The 18,549-nt window shown below is 42.1% G+C and overlaps 2 protein-coding genes across 8 annotated transcripts in view; one reads left to right on the forward strand and one right to left on the reverse strand.

The window, feature by feature from the left end:
* The window catches only part of MTERF1 (mitochondrial transcription termination factor 1), a 453,452-nt gene that overhangs the window by 363,947 nt on the left and 70,956 nt on the right, over positions 1-18,549 (forward strand). The gene's annotated exons all lie outside the window — the stretch shown is intronic.
* Positions 13,321-17,867, reverse strand: FZD1 (frizzled class receptor 1). The gene has a single exon (XM_010978027.3). It carries the CDS (start codon positions 17,379-17,381, stop codon positions 15,438-15,440), a length of 1,944 nt encoding a protein of 647 aa, XP_010976329.2. The 5' UTR covers positions 17,382-17,867; the 3' UTR covers positions 13,321-15,437.

Below are 18,549 nucleotides of genomic sequence, written 5' to 3' on the forward strand. Positions count from 1 at the left end.
TTGGCTTAGAAGAACAATAAGTTTCCCAAGAAATATTTAGATGTACTGGATAGCTTTTTTTCTTTAGCACTAAATACACAATAGTATTAAAAAGGCAAATAAATGCACATGTTTCACATAAATCCTCCCATACACAGTTGACATCAAACTGGTTGATAGAGTGAATGTGACAGATGACAGAATTAGAAGTGAAATTTTACTTTTTGGTCTGGCAAGATGAAGGTATCTTTTCCTATGGGAAACAAGGATACAAATAAAGGCTTGTATTTAGATTAGAAAGTGAAAGCTGAGGAAAGCCTGGGTACCAGAGCATATGGGCACTCTGCACATGGATGGACTAAAATCCGGAAAACGTTTTTCATTCTGGGTGGGAGGAGGTCACTTCTAAAGAGAGATAGGAACAAACCAATGTGCACCCATGGGAAGGTGAGAAGTCAGGAGTGACTGACAAAATCAACTTGACTCATCACCCTTGGTTGAGTACCTGCTTTGTGCCAGGCACTGTGGATGTAAAAATGAAGACACTTCACTCCCATGAAACCCATCACTGTCCACCAGGGCAGGCTGACACATAAGCGAATCATGTTGATAAAGTCTATAGAATGGCTGCCTAAAAAGTGCAATGGGGGCACAGAGAAAGGAAATTCATTCTGTCTGGGGGTTTTAAGGACCTACCAAGAAAAAAATCACATAGGAGTTTGGCCTTGAAGACTGGAGTTTGAATTTCTTCAGTGGGAAAGGAGGGCGGGGCAAAGAGGAGGAGTGCAGAGAAGGGCTGGCCAGGCAGAAGGAAGTTAGAGGCAGTCTTAGCCCTTCTACCATCTGGGAGGGACAGCGGTGGGAAGGACTGCATCAAGATTGAGCATGTCCTTGATATTGGAGGGTCCATGCAGAGAATAGTTAATGACTCTTTAAGGACTTCTGTCTTATTTTTAATCTTATGAGCATTATGGATTTTACAGTTTGTGACTTTACTCTGGCTCCTAGGAAGCTCAGAGACAAAATTTTAACACTCCTCTGGTAAGTGTACAAAGCCTTCTGATACACCTATTGTATATTAAAATTACATCACCTGTTTTCTACTCACCCAATACAGTAAGGTCTATTACTGGATAGTAATATTTTATATTTTCCTACGTTTACTTATGTTATAATATACATTTTGATAAGCCATATGCAACCTTTTTATTAATAAAGCTATAAATAAATAAGCTAAGTACTAATTCTAGAATCATTTTCCATTTTCAGTTTATTCAGAGATATGAAAGCCATCATGAATATCCTTCCTTTTTTACCATTGAATCGATTTCAAAATATTGAAAGAGGCACAATGCAAATCACAACTGCAGTGAGATACCATTTCACACTCATTAAAATGGCTGTAATAAAAAAGACAATAGCAAGTGTCAGCAAGCATGTGGAGAAATGGAAACCTTCATTCATTGTTGGTGGGGATGTAAAATGGTGAAGCCACTTTGGAAAACAGTGTAGTAGCTTCTTAAAAAATTAAACAGAGTTACCATGACCTAGCACCACTCCTAAGAGTATACAAGAGAACTGAAAACATAGGTCCACACAAAAACTTGTACACAAATGTTCTTAGCAGCATTATTCATAATAGCCCAAAGTGGAAATAACCTAAATATCCATTCACTGATGAATAGATAAGCAAAATGTGTGTATCTATACAGTGGAATATTATTCAGCCACAAGGAGTGAAGTACTGATACGTGCTAAAACATGCATGAACCTGGAAATTATTATGCCACATGAAAGAAGCCAGACACAACAGCCATATGTATGATTCCATTTATATGAAATATCCAGAATAAGTAACTCTATACTGACAGAAATCAGATTAGTAGTTGCCAGGGGCGTAAGGGGTGGGAGGAATGAGACGTATCTGCTAATGGGTCAGGGTTTCTTTATGGCATGATAAAATATCCTGCAGTTAGGTAGCTGTGAGATTGCACAACTTCATGGATATCAAAAACCACTGAACTTTTACACTTTTCAAAAGGGTAAATTTTATGATATGTGAATTACATCTCAGTTATAAAGTATTGAAAGAATTAGTTGGGGCAGGTGGAATGTATGGGAGATAGATCAATTTTATTTTCCTGTAAAAGTCTTTAATTGACTATCACCTCAGCCAGCTCTACCTACTTCAGGTACTTTCTACTGTAACTTTCTTTAAAAACTTCATGACAAAATTTCTTTTCCTTAGCCTTGAAATGTATACAGTTTGTTATTTGGAAAGGATGGCTGTTTAATGACTAACTTTTTTTTTCTTAGTCATGAGCTGTCCTTTGAATTACTTATTAAGACTGTGTACACAGGTAATTAATTAGATCTAATAAATATTTATTTTTGAAATTTAATATCCATCTTTACTTAGATGATAAAAACATTTTAATAATAAAAACCTCAATCAAAAATTGTTTTCAGTATTCCCTATCTCAACACTAACATGGCATTCACCATACCTGGAGGTGGTTATTACCTTCGCAGTATATTACCTGCACCAAGGAAGAAGCTGCTTAAAACTTTCCAAGCTCTAGTAAGTTCTGTGGAATAAAATTACTTCATTCTAAAAAGATATGACTGTCCTTTCCTCTGTAACTGTGATTACTCTTTCCTATGAAGCAAGTTCTTAAGACAACATGGGTTTATCTTAGGTTTGGTGTTTTTTTTTTTAATCTTGTAAAATCAGTTGGGATATATTTTAGTCCTGTGTTACTCACATTTCCCAGTTACCTGGATTAATTGATGTGAACAACAACAATGATGCTTTGAAGCACTCAGGTACAACAGTGGCAGTGATCACATTTCTTAGTTAATGAATGAATTACTCTTTCATAAGGCTTTGTTTATAGAAATAAATGGAGTATTACCTTGATTAGTGAATTCCCTGGGAAGGAAGGGCCTTCTAAGAAGTCAGTTGTATTAAAAACCTAAACAAATAAAATCAGAACGGGTGAGAAGCTAGGTTGTATGAGAGGCGGCCACGCTCAGCTTCTGCCAATGGCTGCCCCGCCGAAAGCCGAGAGGCCCAGCATGGGGGGAAGCACGAGCCGTTTGAAGTCCCTCCTCTGCCTGCCCATCAATCCTACACCTGCTGCACTGTCTCCCTCTCTGTGTCGTTATCAGATGCTGAACGTAAGAAAGAGAGAATCCATACATACCCTTCTTTCCTACCTCTTGATCAGTGAACTGATTGGACTCTGAAAGTCTTCTAACTAAAAGAATAACTTGAAGTTAACCTCTAGTTATGGAATTAGAGCCTTCTCTTTGAAAAAAAAAAATTTAGACCTGGGCAAACCACTCAGCAGCCTTGGAGAGGGGCCTGTCGGGCACACCTGGTGTACCCTAATTTAGATCTTTAGGGACAAAGACAGTCAGGGTAAGTCGACTCACTATTGAGAGTTCTAAAAAGCTAGTTCTCATAGTTTTCAGATTCTGAGTCCAATGAACTTTCCCCACTGTTGTTAAAAGAAAGGAGATTTGTAGACAGGAAGAATGGCTAGGGGCTTGTCTTGAGGTTGTGTTTACTAAACCCTTCATGCAAGCTTGAGAAACATCAGATGTCCCTATCGAAAACTGAGGGGAAGGGTGGGGGAGCAGAAGGTCTGACTGGGACTGCCACTTCTGTGTATGTGGTCACCAGTTCCATCCAAGATGTGGCTGCCTTCATTTGGGTCTCCTGGTGTGTTCCTTCTCTAAGCCATCTCTCTCCCTGGACTGAGCATAATCGGTCCTTTACTCACTTCCTTAACTTTACCTAACCCAGCATTTCAAAAAACTCCTCTAGAACCACCGGCATCAAATCACCAAAATGGAGGGTCCTCAATCCCTCCCCTGGACAACAAAATCAGAGTCTTTTAAAATTAGGCCAGAAATCCTCATATTTAAAAAAGCTCCTTCAGTGATTCCTGTGTACACTCAATTTTAAGAATCCCTAGTAATCCATTGCCACTTCTGATATTATGAGGATCATCTGGTTTTATTTTAGTCAGTACCAAATGTTTCACTATACCTTGCCTTATCTGAGATCTTTAAACATACCCTATACCTCCTACATTAATTCAGCTTGGCTCTAATGAAGCTGTATACTATTAAAACACATCGTTATTTATAGAACCATTACTGCATTCAAATGACCTCTGGTCTGTTACTGAACTTGGAGGCAGGGGGAAGCTATAGAGAGATGAATGGTGTAAATTTTAAAAGAAGGTAAATGATAGAGGCATTAGATGGTAACTTGGATGGACTCATTACTGATTTCTAGGAATTCTCTGTATCTCTGTACAATCCGTGCAAATTCAAATGCTTGCAAATAATGCATATTTGGGGGTTGCTATGAACATTTGAAATCCTTCTTAAATAAGCTGCTGAAAAAGGCATATTTTTCCAGACATATATTTATATGTATATGGGAGGACAATGTGTACTTTTAGCTATAACAGTCTAGATAGAAAAAAAGCCTTGCAGTTGGTTTCTAGTGTAGACTAAAAATTACATTTTAGAGAACATTTTCCAGGATGCATTTGTAATGCTAGAAAAATTTCTTCTCCAAAAATGTCAACATAATATTTTAAACTAGGGCAGGCGTATTCATTACCTGAATTTGTATGAAATGCAACCCAGGCGATTGAGAGTTTTCTTTTTCAACAAAATGTTTAAATTAAAGATCATGAGGGAAAAAAAATGTCTGTCTGAACATGATGGTAACTTCATAAAGAACTAAAACCTATAGACACAGCTAGAAATACAGATCGAATTAATCAGAAATGAGGTGAACTATGTAAACTATTTCTCACATCCAGCCCTTCACCAAAGGGCAAAATTACAATCATTTGACAGATGTGTCTCTGATGAAAGCCATAAAATTATACCACCTGTCATAAAAAAATAGTGGGATTGTGTGTGTTCACTTGGGAGAAGATACTTGACATTAGTCAATCACTGTCTTTTTCTGATCTGTTTCTGGGACAGACACAAAATATGAATCTAGAGGGAAATGAAAAGACAGAGAGGGTAACAAAAAGGATAGCAAAGGAGAAGATATATAGGAAGAAAGAGTAAGAAAGATGACATCTGGGCTATAAAGAGATCTGGTAGTCAGAGGATTAGAACTGTTGTGCAAACTACTTAACAGAAAATGTGGTGAAGGGAGAGGGGAAATCAATGAGGAACTGGCCATTTGCAGAAACATACTTTGAGAGAACAAAATGGAGAACAGAAGAAATTCTGACAACCAGTTTCTAAAAAATGGAATTGTAAAGAATGAGAATGTGATGGGAATACTTCTTTAAAAAAAAAAAAAAAAAGATCCTGTAGCTATTTCCAACAGCTTAGCATAGATAGATGTGGCGGGTACAATAATGGTCCCCCCAGAATGTCCACACTCTAATCCTTGGAGCCTTGTCCTGCATTGATCTAATCATATGGGTCCTTAAAAGCAGGGGACCATTCCCAGCTGGAGAGAATCATACAGTGAGAGAAAAGACCTGATCCAATGTTGCTGGTCTGAAGATGGAGGAAGGGTGCCATAAGCTTCTAGAAGCTGGAAAAGGCAAGAAAACTTACTCTCCCCAGAGCTACTGAAGGAAGCACAGCCGTGCAAGACCTTAATTTTAGCCCAATGAGACCAGAGTCAGACTCTGACCTCTAGAATTGTAAGGTGATAAATCTGGGTTTCTCAAGTCTGTGGTAATTTGTTACAGCAGCAACAGAAAACCAACACACTAGACCATGGGGGTCATGAAGGCACCAAAATGGCTAGCTGCTCTTTCTTTATGAGGAAATAATGAAATGACCAGTCAACTGCTTTGATGTAAGCCCTCAACCATGCCAGACCTCAAGCATCAAAATACATTCAGTATGTTCCAGTAGCATCAAAGGAACATTTTCATAACCGCTATTGAATAAGCTCCCTCTGGCAATACAGTCAACAAGGACAAGCAAAGGATGCCCACAATTCTTCAGTTAGTTATCAATCCCATAGAGGAGCTTATTTCTAAGAGGAAATTATGATTCTCTTCCTGGTTATGATCTAGGGTGGCCCCTACAGAACTGTTGTCGGGTTACCCAAGTATACAGCCTACCAATTAGGACAGAATTGTGAGCAGCCATAAAGAAGCTGGATCTGAGTGGGGAGGCTATAGCTCAGTGGTAGAGTGCATGCTTAGCATACACAGGGTCCTAGGTTCAATTCCCAGTACCTCCATCAAAAAAATAAAATAAAATAAAATAAGTCAATAAATAAACCTAGTTATCTCCCAACCCCAAAAAATAAAATTAAAAAAAAATTCTTAAAGAAATTGAATTTGAAATGGTGTATCCCAAAGTGGGCACAAATGCATAGAAGTTCATTTATACTTTAGGAGCAATATCACTAGTTGATTAATATACAGAACATTATTCATGTCATTTAACCTTAAGGGTGCCCATTAACTTAATCTTTTATCTGAATAAGTCTTGTAAAACACGCTTAGCCTGAAAAGAGGATGCAAGAAAAATCCAGCATTCGTTTGCATTATGCATTTTCAGATCCCATCAGCAATAATGGTGAGTTATAGAAGGAGGAAGGAAAGGGGAGGGAATTACGGGAGAGAGGAGTGAGGAAGTGGTGGGGGAGAATAACAGGTGGGAGAGGAAGAAAGAAAAGAAATACACAGCAGGGAGAGGAAGACTAGGTAGATGACTCTCAAGTGCTAACAATACCATTACAGACTTTATTTCTTTAATCCTCCCAGCAGCCATATGAATTAGTCAAAAGTTGTTATTGTTACCATTTCAGATAAGTGGATCTGAGGCTAAGAGCTAGTTGGGATTCAAGCCGTGTCTTGCAAGTCCAAAATTCTTTCCAAGATGACATTCAACTTCTTTGTGTCCAAGTCCCTATTATCTTGAAATTGATTTTTTTTGAAAAGGAGGAAGAGGAAAGGTGGTCATATTTCCAATCCAGGATTATGGCCCTATTCCATTCAACTCCCACTCTGTTGACTCCCATGAGAGCTAGCTCCAAGAAAAATAAGCTGCCTTTGGCTTTCATTGTATCCATTTCTTTTTTTACCCCTTCCACTGCCTAAAGGACCCCAACCTGTCTGCCTTCAGGGCACAAAACATCCCATCACAAACTGCTTCTCACATCTACCCCAGCTTCATTAATGAACAGATGGACAACACAACTTCTGAGGCACCTGTGACACAGTGAGGGCTCGCAATCTATTGTCTGCCTGTGAATTTGTCACATTTGAATCTAGAACATATCCTTAGCCCTCCTGCTCCTTTGACCTTAAAGTACTCCCACCCCACTCAAATAGTGCACTGCAGATTGATTTATACTAAATTTAACCAGAGTCTCCTGAAAACTGGGAAAAATCCTAAGTGTGTCCCAGAGAACCCAAGTGAACTGATACAGCCAGTGGATGGTGGTCAGGAAAACTGCAGAAAGACCCCCAGTCACCCTTGGGTCCCTTCAGTGACTGAAACATCCTTTTCCAAAAGTGGAGAGGAGTAGTCAAAGCTGAGAAAGAGCCTTCAAAATATCACAGTCTCCTCCTTAGTTAGCTCTGTGCAAGTGACAATGGAAACCCTGAACATTAGTACAGAGCTTCACCATTTATAAAAGGGTTTTCATGTCTGTTAATTTCATTAGTGTCTCCATTTGACTCATGAAATCCTGTGAGTAAAACTCATCCAATGTGCTTAGCCCAGTCCAGACTGGAGTCTAGGTTTTCTGCCTCCCAGTCCAGAGTTATTCATCTGTACTGTAACCACTTCAATGATGCAGGGAAATGTGTAAAAGAAAATGGAAATGTAGAATATGGAGTGTAATAGCATGATACTAACCTTTTAAGAGATTTTTCCAATAAACTTGTTTAATGTTATTTATATATTTTTTTCCCACTGAAATTATACTGTGTCCTTGTCTAGATTTAAATATAAAAGCAGATTTATTTTATTGACTATTATGGGCTGAATGTTTGCTTCCCCCCAAAATTCACATGTTGAAGCCTAACCGCCAAAGTGTAGGTATTTGAAGTAGGGCCTCGGGCAGATAATTAGGTTTAGATTCAGTCATAAGTATGGGACCTTCATGATGGGATCAGAGCCCTTACGAGAAGGGAAAGCTCTCTCTCCACCCCCATGGGACCTGTGGGAGCACACAGTGAGAAGGTGGCTAACTCTAAGCCAGGAAGCAGGATCAGAAACCGAGTTTGCTGTCTCCTTGATCTTGGATTTCCCAGACCCCAGAACTATGAAAAATAATGTCTATTGTTTAAGCAGTCCGTGGTGTTTTGTTACAGCAGCTTGAGCAGATAAAGGCACTGACTACTATGCAATATCATCCGGCTGTTCACCATTGAAAAGAAAATCTGCAGGGCAAAAGTTAAGTCCATGCTGTAAGCACAAGGAAATTCATATTTTTCTCAATCCTACTTAATAAATTTAATGTTTTATTATTTTAAAATGTATAATTCACAATTTTAAGTATTCCTCTAGAACAAGGTTTCTCACCCTTGGCACTCTGAGTCAGATAATTCTTTGTTGTCAGGGGCTGTCCTGTGCTCTGTAAAATGTTCAGTAGCCTCCCTGGCCTCTACTCACTAGATGCTCGTTGTAACCCCACCCTCCAGTCATGACAATCAAATATGTGTTCAGACAGTACTAAATGTCTCCTGGGGACCAAAACTGCCCCCTGTCGAGGATCAAGGCTTTAGAGTCTAATGTGTATGTACCTCCTGAAATAATTACATTATCTGCATATCTTTTTTATTTCTTTACGTTGAGCTTAATGAAAAGATAGCAAGAATAGTGTTTTGTTTTAACAAAAGAGTGAAATTTCAACAGTGAAATTGTATGTACATTTACAAGACCAACAGGGATGGATGGATAAGAAGGATGACAAGAATGATGAGCTCAGTATAAAAAGGGGTGGCCAATTCTGATTAAAGAGTTTCATGCAAATAGAAATGTGAGTGCCGTAGATTGCCTGGTCCACACCCTACATTCTACAATTCCCAGTAATCACTGTAGAATTTTATCTACTTTTTTTTTTTTTCTGTCCTATGGATACGACTTTTCATTTGGGGGGAAGTATGGGTGTTAAACCTACTTACTTCTGAGAAAAAGTATGACAATTAAATTCAGTGTTGATGTATAGTCATTTGGGGTAATCCCTGCTTGAGTTTGTAATCTCATTACAGTGGGCTGTATTAACAGGAAAATAAAAAACACATGCAAAAACCTAACAGTTCCTTACAATCCAATAAACTTTAATATCAATTACAAAAAAACCCCACAACATTTCATTCCAAGGGTATAATTTTGAAAGTCTCTTATAAAATATAGCTGCTTGCTCTGATTTCATAAGCAGCAAGAACAGGGCTCAGTGGCCAGTTAGGTTCCCGTGTCTATGCCCCTATTTATTCCAGAGGCAGAAGACAGAATGGCCAAGGTATCAGTGTGGTTTGTTCCACTTATACCTCATGACCCACTCAGCGTCTTGTTGATTGGTACTCACTGTCAAAATCAGTTACAAAGGGCTGTGTTCACCGGCTTTTCATCTGGTAATGAACAAGGCTAAAGCTACAGGGGGATACTTCTAATGCCAGACCAGTGCCCACCACAGAAGCTTTTACTCTAACTTGGAAGCACTGTTTAATCCATGGACTAGGGTGACCCCTCATCCCAGTTTGCCCAGGACATTCCTGGTTTTGCCACTGAAAATCCCACATCCCAAGAAACTCCTCAGTCCTGGACAAACCCAAATAGTGGGTCACTCTGCCTGAGTTATGAGTTTTTGATGGAATATTTATTGAAGTTAACTTTCAGAAAGTGCTCTCCAAGAGTTGGGTGAAAGATAAGGTTGGGAATAGTCTCTAAATCTACCTTTAAAGAAAAAAAAAACCTTTGTAACAATCAAGCAGCACTTGGCATTTGGAATATACATTTAACTAGCCTGTATGACTGCCAGGTATTTGCTGCTGCGTTTGTGAAGACGAGCATTTCCAAGGGCAAGAGAACAATCTGTCTCCGAGAGCTTCATTTAAGCAAGGACACGCTGCCAACTTGAAAGGAAATAAAGGCCGCACTTTGTCTATGGGGGGATCCTACAGTTAGTCCCCTGCAAATTTAATTCAAACAGGTACTAAGATCTGAAACATGGAGATATCCACAAATTAGAGGATACTTGGATTTTAAAAAGGAAAGAAAAGAAATCCAGGCCACAGAGAACCATCTCAAAGCAGCAATAGTGGTTCCTTTTCATGTTAATCACTGTAGTCCTGTGAACATGTTTTGAAAGCTTATATTGTGAACAAAATTTATTGAGAGTTTCTTTATATGAAATATGCATCTTACAAATTTTAAAACCTAAAACTTACTGTCCTCAAGCAAGTCAATTTTATTTAAAAATAACATGCATGTGTAAAATGTGCAAATCAACGCTATTCTAATACTTTGCTTCTAGAATTATTATTTATACACATATGCCATTCAACTAGTGTTTAATGATTTCTTTAGAAAATGCAGCATTATTTTAATTTTATTACAAAAATATACCTCTTGAGAATATCACATCTTAAAAGGATTTATTTAGAGAAATCACTATTGGAAAATGTTATTTTATTTTTTCAAACAATTTTAAGAATCTGCTTGACTTATAAAACTGATGATAATCCTCAGAGTATTATTATATGTTCATTGTAGGATGTACTTATAAATTATACTTGATCCTATCTATTACATGAGAAAGATTTCTGTGAGAAATCCTTTTTTTGACCTGTTATTAGGGTCCCAAGCCAACTTAGAAACAAAAATCCCCAAAGAAAGTGTTATTATATTTAAAAAGGAATTTGATTCTGTAATGGAGTAGAGACACTTGTCACCACAGACCATGATAAAACTTAAGAAAATTAGTCTAGAGTCTGTCTTTTTATCACCAGGTTGCAAATAAGCTGTTTTATCATTATAATTGTTATGGTTTAACACATCCACTGTCAAAAGGTATGACTAAAGTGAATAGAAATACTTAAGCCCCCCAAATTTTAGGGACTTCTGAGTCATGAAACTTGAATACTCTTTCTCAAATTCTAGGGGCTAGTGGTATCTGCCAACAGTTCAAAATATAGATATAAATCTTAGGAGTCGCCAAAATAAACTTTACCTGTTTGGCATTTCCCTTGCAAGACCTCATTTCAAATGTAAAAGTCTTAAAATAAAAGTCTTGAACTTAAGGTGGTATTGCAATTCTGTTTTAATAATGTAACTGGAGAATTCTTAAATGTAGCCCACATCTTATTTTGGCTCCTACAAGTTAATCCTGCAAGACTTTTATATTCGTATATTTTGTGGAGTATTTAATGACAACATCACTAGGTTCCACCTTTAGACATATGTAATGACCACATATTTGATTATCTCTCAGGCCCCAGTTACACAGATCATTATAATCAGAAATGTATCAGAGACACCCAGTGTCATAACACTGGTTTCAATTAACTGCATGTCTTACATAAAATCTGGCTTATAGCCAATAGATGGATTAGGAAGCAATAAAAGCAAGAGTAGCTAAAATTGAGCACAAACACACACACTGAAAATACAGCATCTTTTAAAAAAACGAGTATGTACTGAGATTGAAACATGGTATCAGGGAAAGGGATTTGAAGCAATCCAAGTCCTGAAATGGTTTGTGATTTAGGAAATTAAAAAAAATTGGTCACCAACTCTTCACTGTGGACTCCTTTCCGAGTTCAATAATGCTGGACTCTGGGAATGATGCAACTACAGCAGACGGCTTCAGTGCTCCGTGGAGACAAAAGAACCAGGACTGTAAACTCAGGCTAACAAGTGACTGCCCCAGACAAACTGGAAAATCCGATCCAGCTGTTTTGCATATGTTTGACACTAGCTGGCTTTGAGATTAAAAATATGACTTTCTGCCCCCCACAAAGTTTAAGTTAAAAAAATGGCTTTTTTCCCCCCAAAAAAGAGCAACAGAAAGCTTTCATATTATTTATACATTTACTACAAAAGCGGAACCAAGCACGCCGTGAGGGGGAAAACTGACCCTAATTGATAGCTGGCTTAAAAAAAATAAAATAGGGAAACCAAATAATCTGAAAATAGAGTTTGTCATGGAAACAGCATACTAATGGCGCTATAGTCCCGATAGCTCTGTTTTTTTAAGGCAAGTCTTATTTTGCCATCACTATTGAAAGAAACAAAAGAGCACACTGGCTTTCTATATGCTACACAATTTAACATAAATTGTTCTCTAGAAACAAAGCCTAGTAGTGACTTTAAAATGTCTTTTTAAACTACTTAAATCCAGCATTATAAATCCTTTCTGCATCAAATTTATAGTTACATCATTTTAAGGACACCCACAATGAGAATGCTTTATATTTATTCTTTGGATAGAGACTAATAATCTTAAAATTTTTTTCCAGAAATTATCTGTTGAATTATCTAGTGAGAAGACATGTTTTAATGTGGCCTAAGAATTGCTATTTTGTGCGTGTTTCTCTACAATAAAATCTTCTCAGATATCTACTATATTAGATTAATGTAACAAAGAAAAAAGAACATAAAATTGCACCTTGCTAATTAAAATTGAATACTGTATTTTCAATTAGATTTAATTTTTTCAATTGCCTTAAAATAATATGATGACTTGTAAGTCAATTGCCTTATAACCATTAAAGTAACTCTATTGTATTAAAGGTCTTCATTTTAGCCCACAAAATGTTTTCATGAGAAAATTTAATAAAGTTAGTCTATAATGAGACTTGTTTTCCAAAGGTATTTGAGGTATTCCATCTAGCATTTTCCTTTTCTCATGACCTTATTTCCATATTGTAAAATATATAAGTAAACTTTGCATCTCTATTTTATAAAAATTAGTGTGTGTATACTTATGTGTGTATTATATAGACATAGATATATGTACATATCTGTATATACACTCTACATATATATACATTTATGTAAATTCTGACTAACAGTAGGCCAACTAGATAATTCCTCAGGGAAAGGTTCCTTGAACAATATAAAAATGGGTCTTCAGAAGCAAACAATAAAACAGCCCTATACACCCAACTGCTGTTTAAAATGCTTATAAACACACTGTCAGTTAACCATTTACTGATTGCCTATTTATGGTTTTGGAATATCTAAGATTATGGAAAGTATAAGATAATACTTCATAAAAATCATGACAAAGATGATGGCTGATGATTTAAAAATAAACCTCCATATTATAAAAAGTCATGTAAATGTACCCCTTAAAAGAAAAAAAAGCTGTAATAAAATGAGAATTCTCTTTTTAATCATCTTCTTTGAGTAAAGAAATAATTTGCAAACTTCTATTATATACTGTCACTACTATGGAAGCAGACCTTTTCTAGGGACTTTACAACATCAAGCACCATGCAAGCAGGCTAATTCTTTGGAAGGATCTGAAGGTTTACAGATAGACTTTTTCCTTGAATTCCTGAATTTATATACTGTGAGATTGACTATAGACACTATAAAATGTAAAGATAGTTTCATAGTGCAGACAGTTCCAGCTCTATTATTTTCAGGCACAAAAAACCGTATAATTTTGTACAAAACTTTGATTTTTTTATTTGCGAAATTAAAAATATGGTATTATATATATATAAACTTCTATTCCTCTATAAATATAGATGATTTTGTGATAGTGAACAGAATAAATGCATACCAAATTCAAAGACCATTGTCACTTTAGGGTATGACAGACATAGATAAATTTAGGTCCTAAGTACCGGTATTTTGATAAACTCTTAAAGTTTAAAACCATACAATCAGGAGGATCGCTTTTCTCCTCTTTTTCACAGAGAACTAAAGTGAATTATATTTAAATGGCTTTGAAAGATTTCCATTTTGACACATTTCTGTAAATCCAAAAAGGAGCACATAGGATTTAGTGCAGTAGACCTGCACACATTCTCCCTTTAGCATGCATGCCCATATTTTGTTTATTTCAGGAGCTAATCCCATCAATTATTCCACCTCCTTTGCCTCCTGGAATCTTACCAGGTTATTATTAATGATGTGGATTGTTCCTCCCTTGAATAATAATCATAATAATATGTTGAAAGTGTACAACTTTTACATTTTAAAGTTTCTGATAGATGTCTAATTATTATTTGATTAAAAACAATAAAGTAGCATTTCATTTTGGGGAAGCCCATTACACTGAAATCTCCTTCAAGTTTTCATATTCAGTTTACCATTTCCTGTTAAAGGAAAGCAAAGATCAACTCTTTCAACAAAGCTTCCCAGGTGACCAAACGTTTCCATTTTACAGAACGGTAAAATCTCAACTCAGGCTGTTTCAACCCTAGAGGCAGGTTGCCAGGCATCAGTATGCAATTAGAATTAACATTTTATAACCCCCATCTTCAGTCTCTCCCAACCCACACAAAGCTTCATGCCTCTTCCCGAATCTCAGTAACCACATCTTTCCATGACGCTGGCCAAACCCATACCAGGTTTTAGACGCTAGAGAATGAAATGAGCTCATCCATCAAAAATTAGACTTAAAAAAGTTTGGCATTGGTTATCCCACTCACCCTGTAACCAACTTAGGTGGAAGAAGGGAGTGTCTGGGCGTTGGGGGCCAGACAGAGGGAGGGTGCGACAGCCAGTGCACCCTGCGGGCCTCCTTGAAGCCAGGGGGAAGGTTCTGGACAGTGAAAATTTCAGCTTCGGAGAGTCAAAGGGACAGGCCTTTGCTATCCGGCCCCAGACAAGGGCAGGCCTGGGATGGGCAGGAGGCCCACCCCCAGATTCGGAAGCTTTGTGTAGTTCAGTACCTTAAGAGCCCCAGCCCCGAGCAAGGAAGGGAAAGGAGGGAGCAGAAAGAGGAGCAGGGAAGTGACCCGGGCGGCGCAGCCCCAGGCGTTCCCCACCCGTGGCAGGGAGGGGCGCGCCAGCACGAGCAGGAGGAGCGAGCTATGCGCTCGGATTTTCTCTCTGCCGTACTCTGAAAAGGACAAGAAGGAAAAGCCTCGAATGGTTAAACCGCCCTAAATAATTAAAATTTAAACAAAAACAAAAAAAGGAAAGGAAATGAAAAACGCGTGAACGGTCGTCATTTAAATACAAATATACTTACAAAAATCTTACACAGGCTATTTACAATCACAAAAGCGTACAGTTCCAGGTACCAGAGTGTGAGAGCAAGAGAGCTCTGTGCATCCCCCCTCTGGCAGTAGAGTCTGCCCCCAGGGACAGAAGCTTTTGCAGGAGCCTTGTTGTTAAAAGGAGCCTGCGAAAGCGAACGGCTAGTGAGGAAGACTCGAGCAGCCAGATTTGGCAAGGATTCCATGGGGCCAACTTTTGGGGGCAGCTGGGGGCACCAGGCCAAGGGCTGGGAATGGGCTGAGCCTCTGGTCTTAGACGGTGGTCTCCCCCTGTTTGCTGTTGGTTAGCCTGGTGTAGAACTTCCTCCAGGAGTTGAGGGTCTTGCCGGACCAGATCCAGAAGCCTGACGTGATGCCCACGATCAGCGTCATAAGGTACTTGATCATGAAGACTGTGAAGTCGGGGCTCATGGGCGGGTGCGGAGGGGCGCCTCCGCCCGCCTGGAGGTGGGGGCAGGGGATGGCATAGCTCTTGCAGCTCTGGGCCACCCAGCTGCGCTCCCACTGGTCCCGGAAGGCCTGCTCATAGAAGTAGCAGGCGATGACGATAGTCGCTGGCACCGTGTAAAGCACGCTGAAGACGCCGATGCGCACCATGAGCTTCTCCAGCTTCTCGGTCTTGGTGCCGTCGTGCTTCATGATGGTGCGAATGCGGAAGAGGGACACGAAGCCTGCCAGAAGGAAAGATGTACCGATGAACAGGTACACGAACAGTGGAGCCAGCACGAAGCCGCGCAGCGCGTCCACGTTGTTGAGCCCCACGAAGCACACCCCGCTCAGCACGTCGCCGTCCACCTGGCCCAGCGCCAGGATGGTGATGGTCTTGATGGCCGGCACGGCCCAGGCAGCCAGGTGAAAATACTGAGAGTTAGCCTCGATGGCTTCGTGGCCCCACTTCATGCCAGCTGCCAGGAACCAGGTGAGCGACAGGATCACCCACCAGATGGAGCTGGCCATGCTGAAGAAGTAGAGCATCATGAAGAGGATGGTGCAGCCCTCCTTCTTGGTGCCCTGCGCCACTGTGCGCGCCCCGTCCTCGGCGAACTTGTCATTACATACCACCCGGTCCTCCAGCAGGAAGCCGGCGATGTAGGCCACGGCCACTGCCGTGTAGCAGCCTGACAGGAAGATGATGGGCCGCTCCGGGTAGCTGAAGCGCCGCATGTCCACCAGGTACGTGAGCACCGTGAAGAGCGTGGAGGCGCAGCACAGCACCGACCAGATGCCGATCCAGGTGCGCGAGAAGCGCAGCTCTTCCGGCCCAAAGTACATGAGCCCGTACACCTTGGTCGGCTCGCAGGGCGCGCCGCAGTCTTTCTCCCCCAGAAAGTGGTAGTTGAGGTAAGACGGCACCTTGAGGGCGCGCGGGCACGAGAACTTGCCTCGCTCTGACGCGCCGGCGCCGCCCGGGAAGCCGCCGCCGCCGCGGTGACCCCCGCCGCCATGCTGGGGATTGCTGGTCCAGAACTCAGGCAGCAATGAGGGCGTCGGGGTGCCCTTGTCCGAAGTGTTCTGGCCCACGCACAGCTCGCCGGCGCCGTGCACCGGGAACTTCTCGCACTTCAGTGTGTCAGGCCACTGGAAGCCGAACTTGTTCATGAGCGCCTCACAGCCCTGGCGCGCGCGCTCGCACAGGGAGCGGCAAGGCGGCAGAGCCTGCTCCAGCACAGTGCACACGGGCGCGTACATGGAGCACAAGAAGAACTTGAGCTCGGCCGAGCACTGCACCTTCACTAGCGGATAGAACTGGTGCACCTCGAGGCCCGCATCCTCCTGGTTCGTGTGGCCCAGCAGGTTAGGCATGATAGTCTGGTTGTATGCGATGTCCGTGCACAGCGGGATGGAAATGGGCTGGCAGTAGCCGTGGTCCGGTATAGAGATGCCCCGCTCGCCGTTGTACTGCTGCCCGCTCTGCTGCTGCTGAGGTGGCGGAGGCGGGGGCTGCTGTCCCGGCCCGGGCCCCTGACCAGCCGCCTGCGCCCGGACCCCCAGCAGCAGCGGAGCCTCCAGCAGCCAAAGCAGTAGTAGCAGCCGGCGCGCTAAGTGCCGGGAGTGAGCTGAGGGACGGCGGCGGCGGCTGCCCGTGTCCCCGCTTCCCTCTGCCACCGGCCCAGCCGCGAGAGCCCTGGCACAAAGTTCCCAGCTCGCGCCGCCGCCCGAGGCCCGGGACTTCTTAGGCGCCTCCTCCTCAGCCATACTTTCTCGGCTCCTTTCTGGGCGCCGCTCGGCTGGGGCTGGCGGTGGCGCGGCCGGTGGCGGCTCCCCCTGCGGCCGGGGCGATCTCCTCCCCGCCGGTGCCCTCCGTCGAGCCCGGGCCGCGCACGGCCCGCTCTCCCGGCTCCCGCTCCGCGTCCCGCAGCCGCCGCCGCCGCGGAAACTTGCGATTCATGAAGCGCGGGCTGCGAGGAGAGCCCGGGTGGCTCGGGTCGCGTCCCGCCTTCCTGGCCCTTGGCTAGCTGGCTCCCGGCTGGCGGCGCCGCGCTAGTGGCCGCGGCCCCGTACAGCGCGCGACTCTCGGCAGCCCAGCGGCCTCGGCTCCCCTCTGCGCCTCCGCCTCCTTCTTCGCCGCCGCCGCCTGACCATTTGTGTCAATCCCTCAACTCGCTTGCTCTCCTCTCTCGCGCGCGCCCTCGGACCGGTTTCCAGGCGCCCCGCAGTCTGTCTTTCACCAGGAGGGAGGAGCCTTGAAACCGACGCGGAACTGGAGGCTCAGGGATCGTCGCCCAATGGCTGCACTGGCTTCCCGGCGCAAAGGGCGCCCGCCGCCTCCTTCCTAGAGCGAAAGTCGGCGGCGGGTGGGAGGAGGAGGCGGGAGGAGGAAGTAGTACTGGTGGCAGAGGCACCGCTCAGGCACAAAGAGTGGGTTTGCTATGAAGCGGGACAGGCTTGGTTGCTTTTGCTTTTGCAGAAGAAAGGGCGAGGACGAGTGGGAGAATGGTCCCATATGCTGCTGGAGATAATGAATAGGAGTCCGCGGACCGCGGGACTTAGCTTTTCTTTTCTTTTATCCATTTTCGTGTTTACAAATGCTGCTCTTAACGCTGGTTACACACAGCAAACTGAGCGCTTCGATCAGAACAGATGCCTTTGACTTAAGGAACGCACCGCTTCCTTTGAGTTTATGTCTGTCCAGATTTTGTTTAAAATATTACTCTGATAAATCCTACAGCTCTCAGGCTGGGCCTGGCAGGCTTTGGTCGCGCCATTTCCCCCAAGGAGAAGTTCACGGGATCGCTGTCAAAGAAAAACAGCAACAAAACACAAACTTCGATGGAATTTTAAAAGTAAGGCCAGATAGGCCGTCTGCTACTGTTATCCTTTCTGTAGTCAAACTCCTTTTTCTCCTGTTTATCAATCGAGAAAC

Source organism: Camelus dromedarius, chromosome 7, assembly GCF_036321535.1.
Source record: "Camelus dromedarius isolate mCamDro1 chromosome 7, mCamDro1.pat, whole genome shotgun sequence".
Classification (NCBI taxonomy): domain Eukaryota; kingdom Metazoa; phylum Chordata; class Mammalia; order Artiodactyla; family Camelidae; genus Camelus; species Camelus dromedarius.

Coding starts and splice junctions, on each gene's coding strand:
- FZD1 (XM_010978027.3), bottom strand. CDS start 17,381: ATGGCTGAGGAGGAGGCGCCTAAGAAGTCCCGGGCCTCGGGCGGCGGC.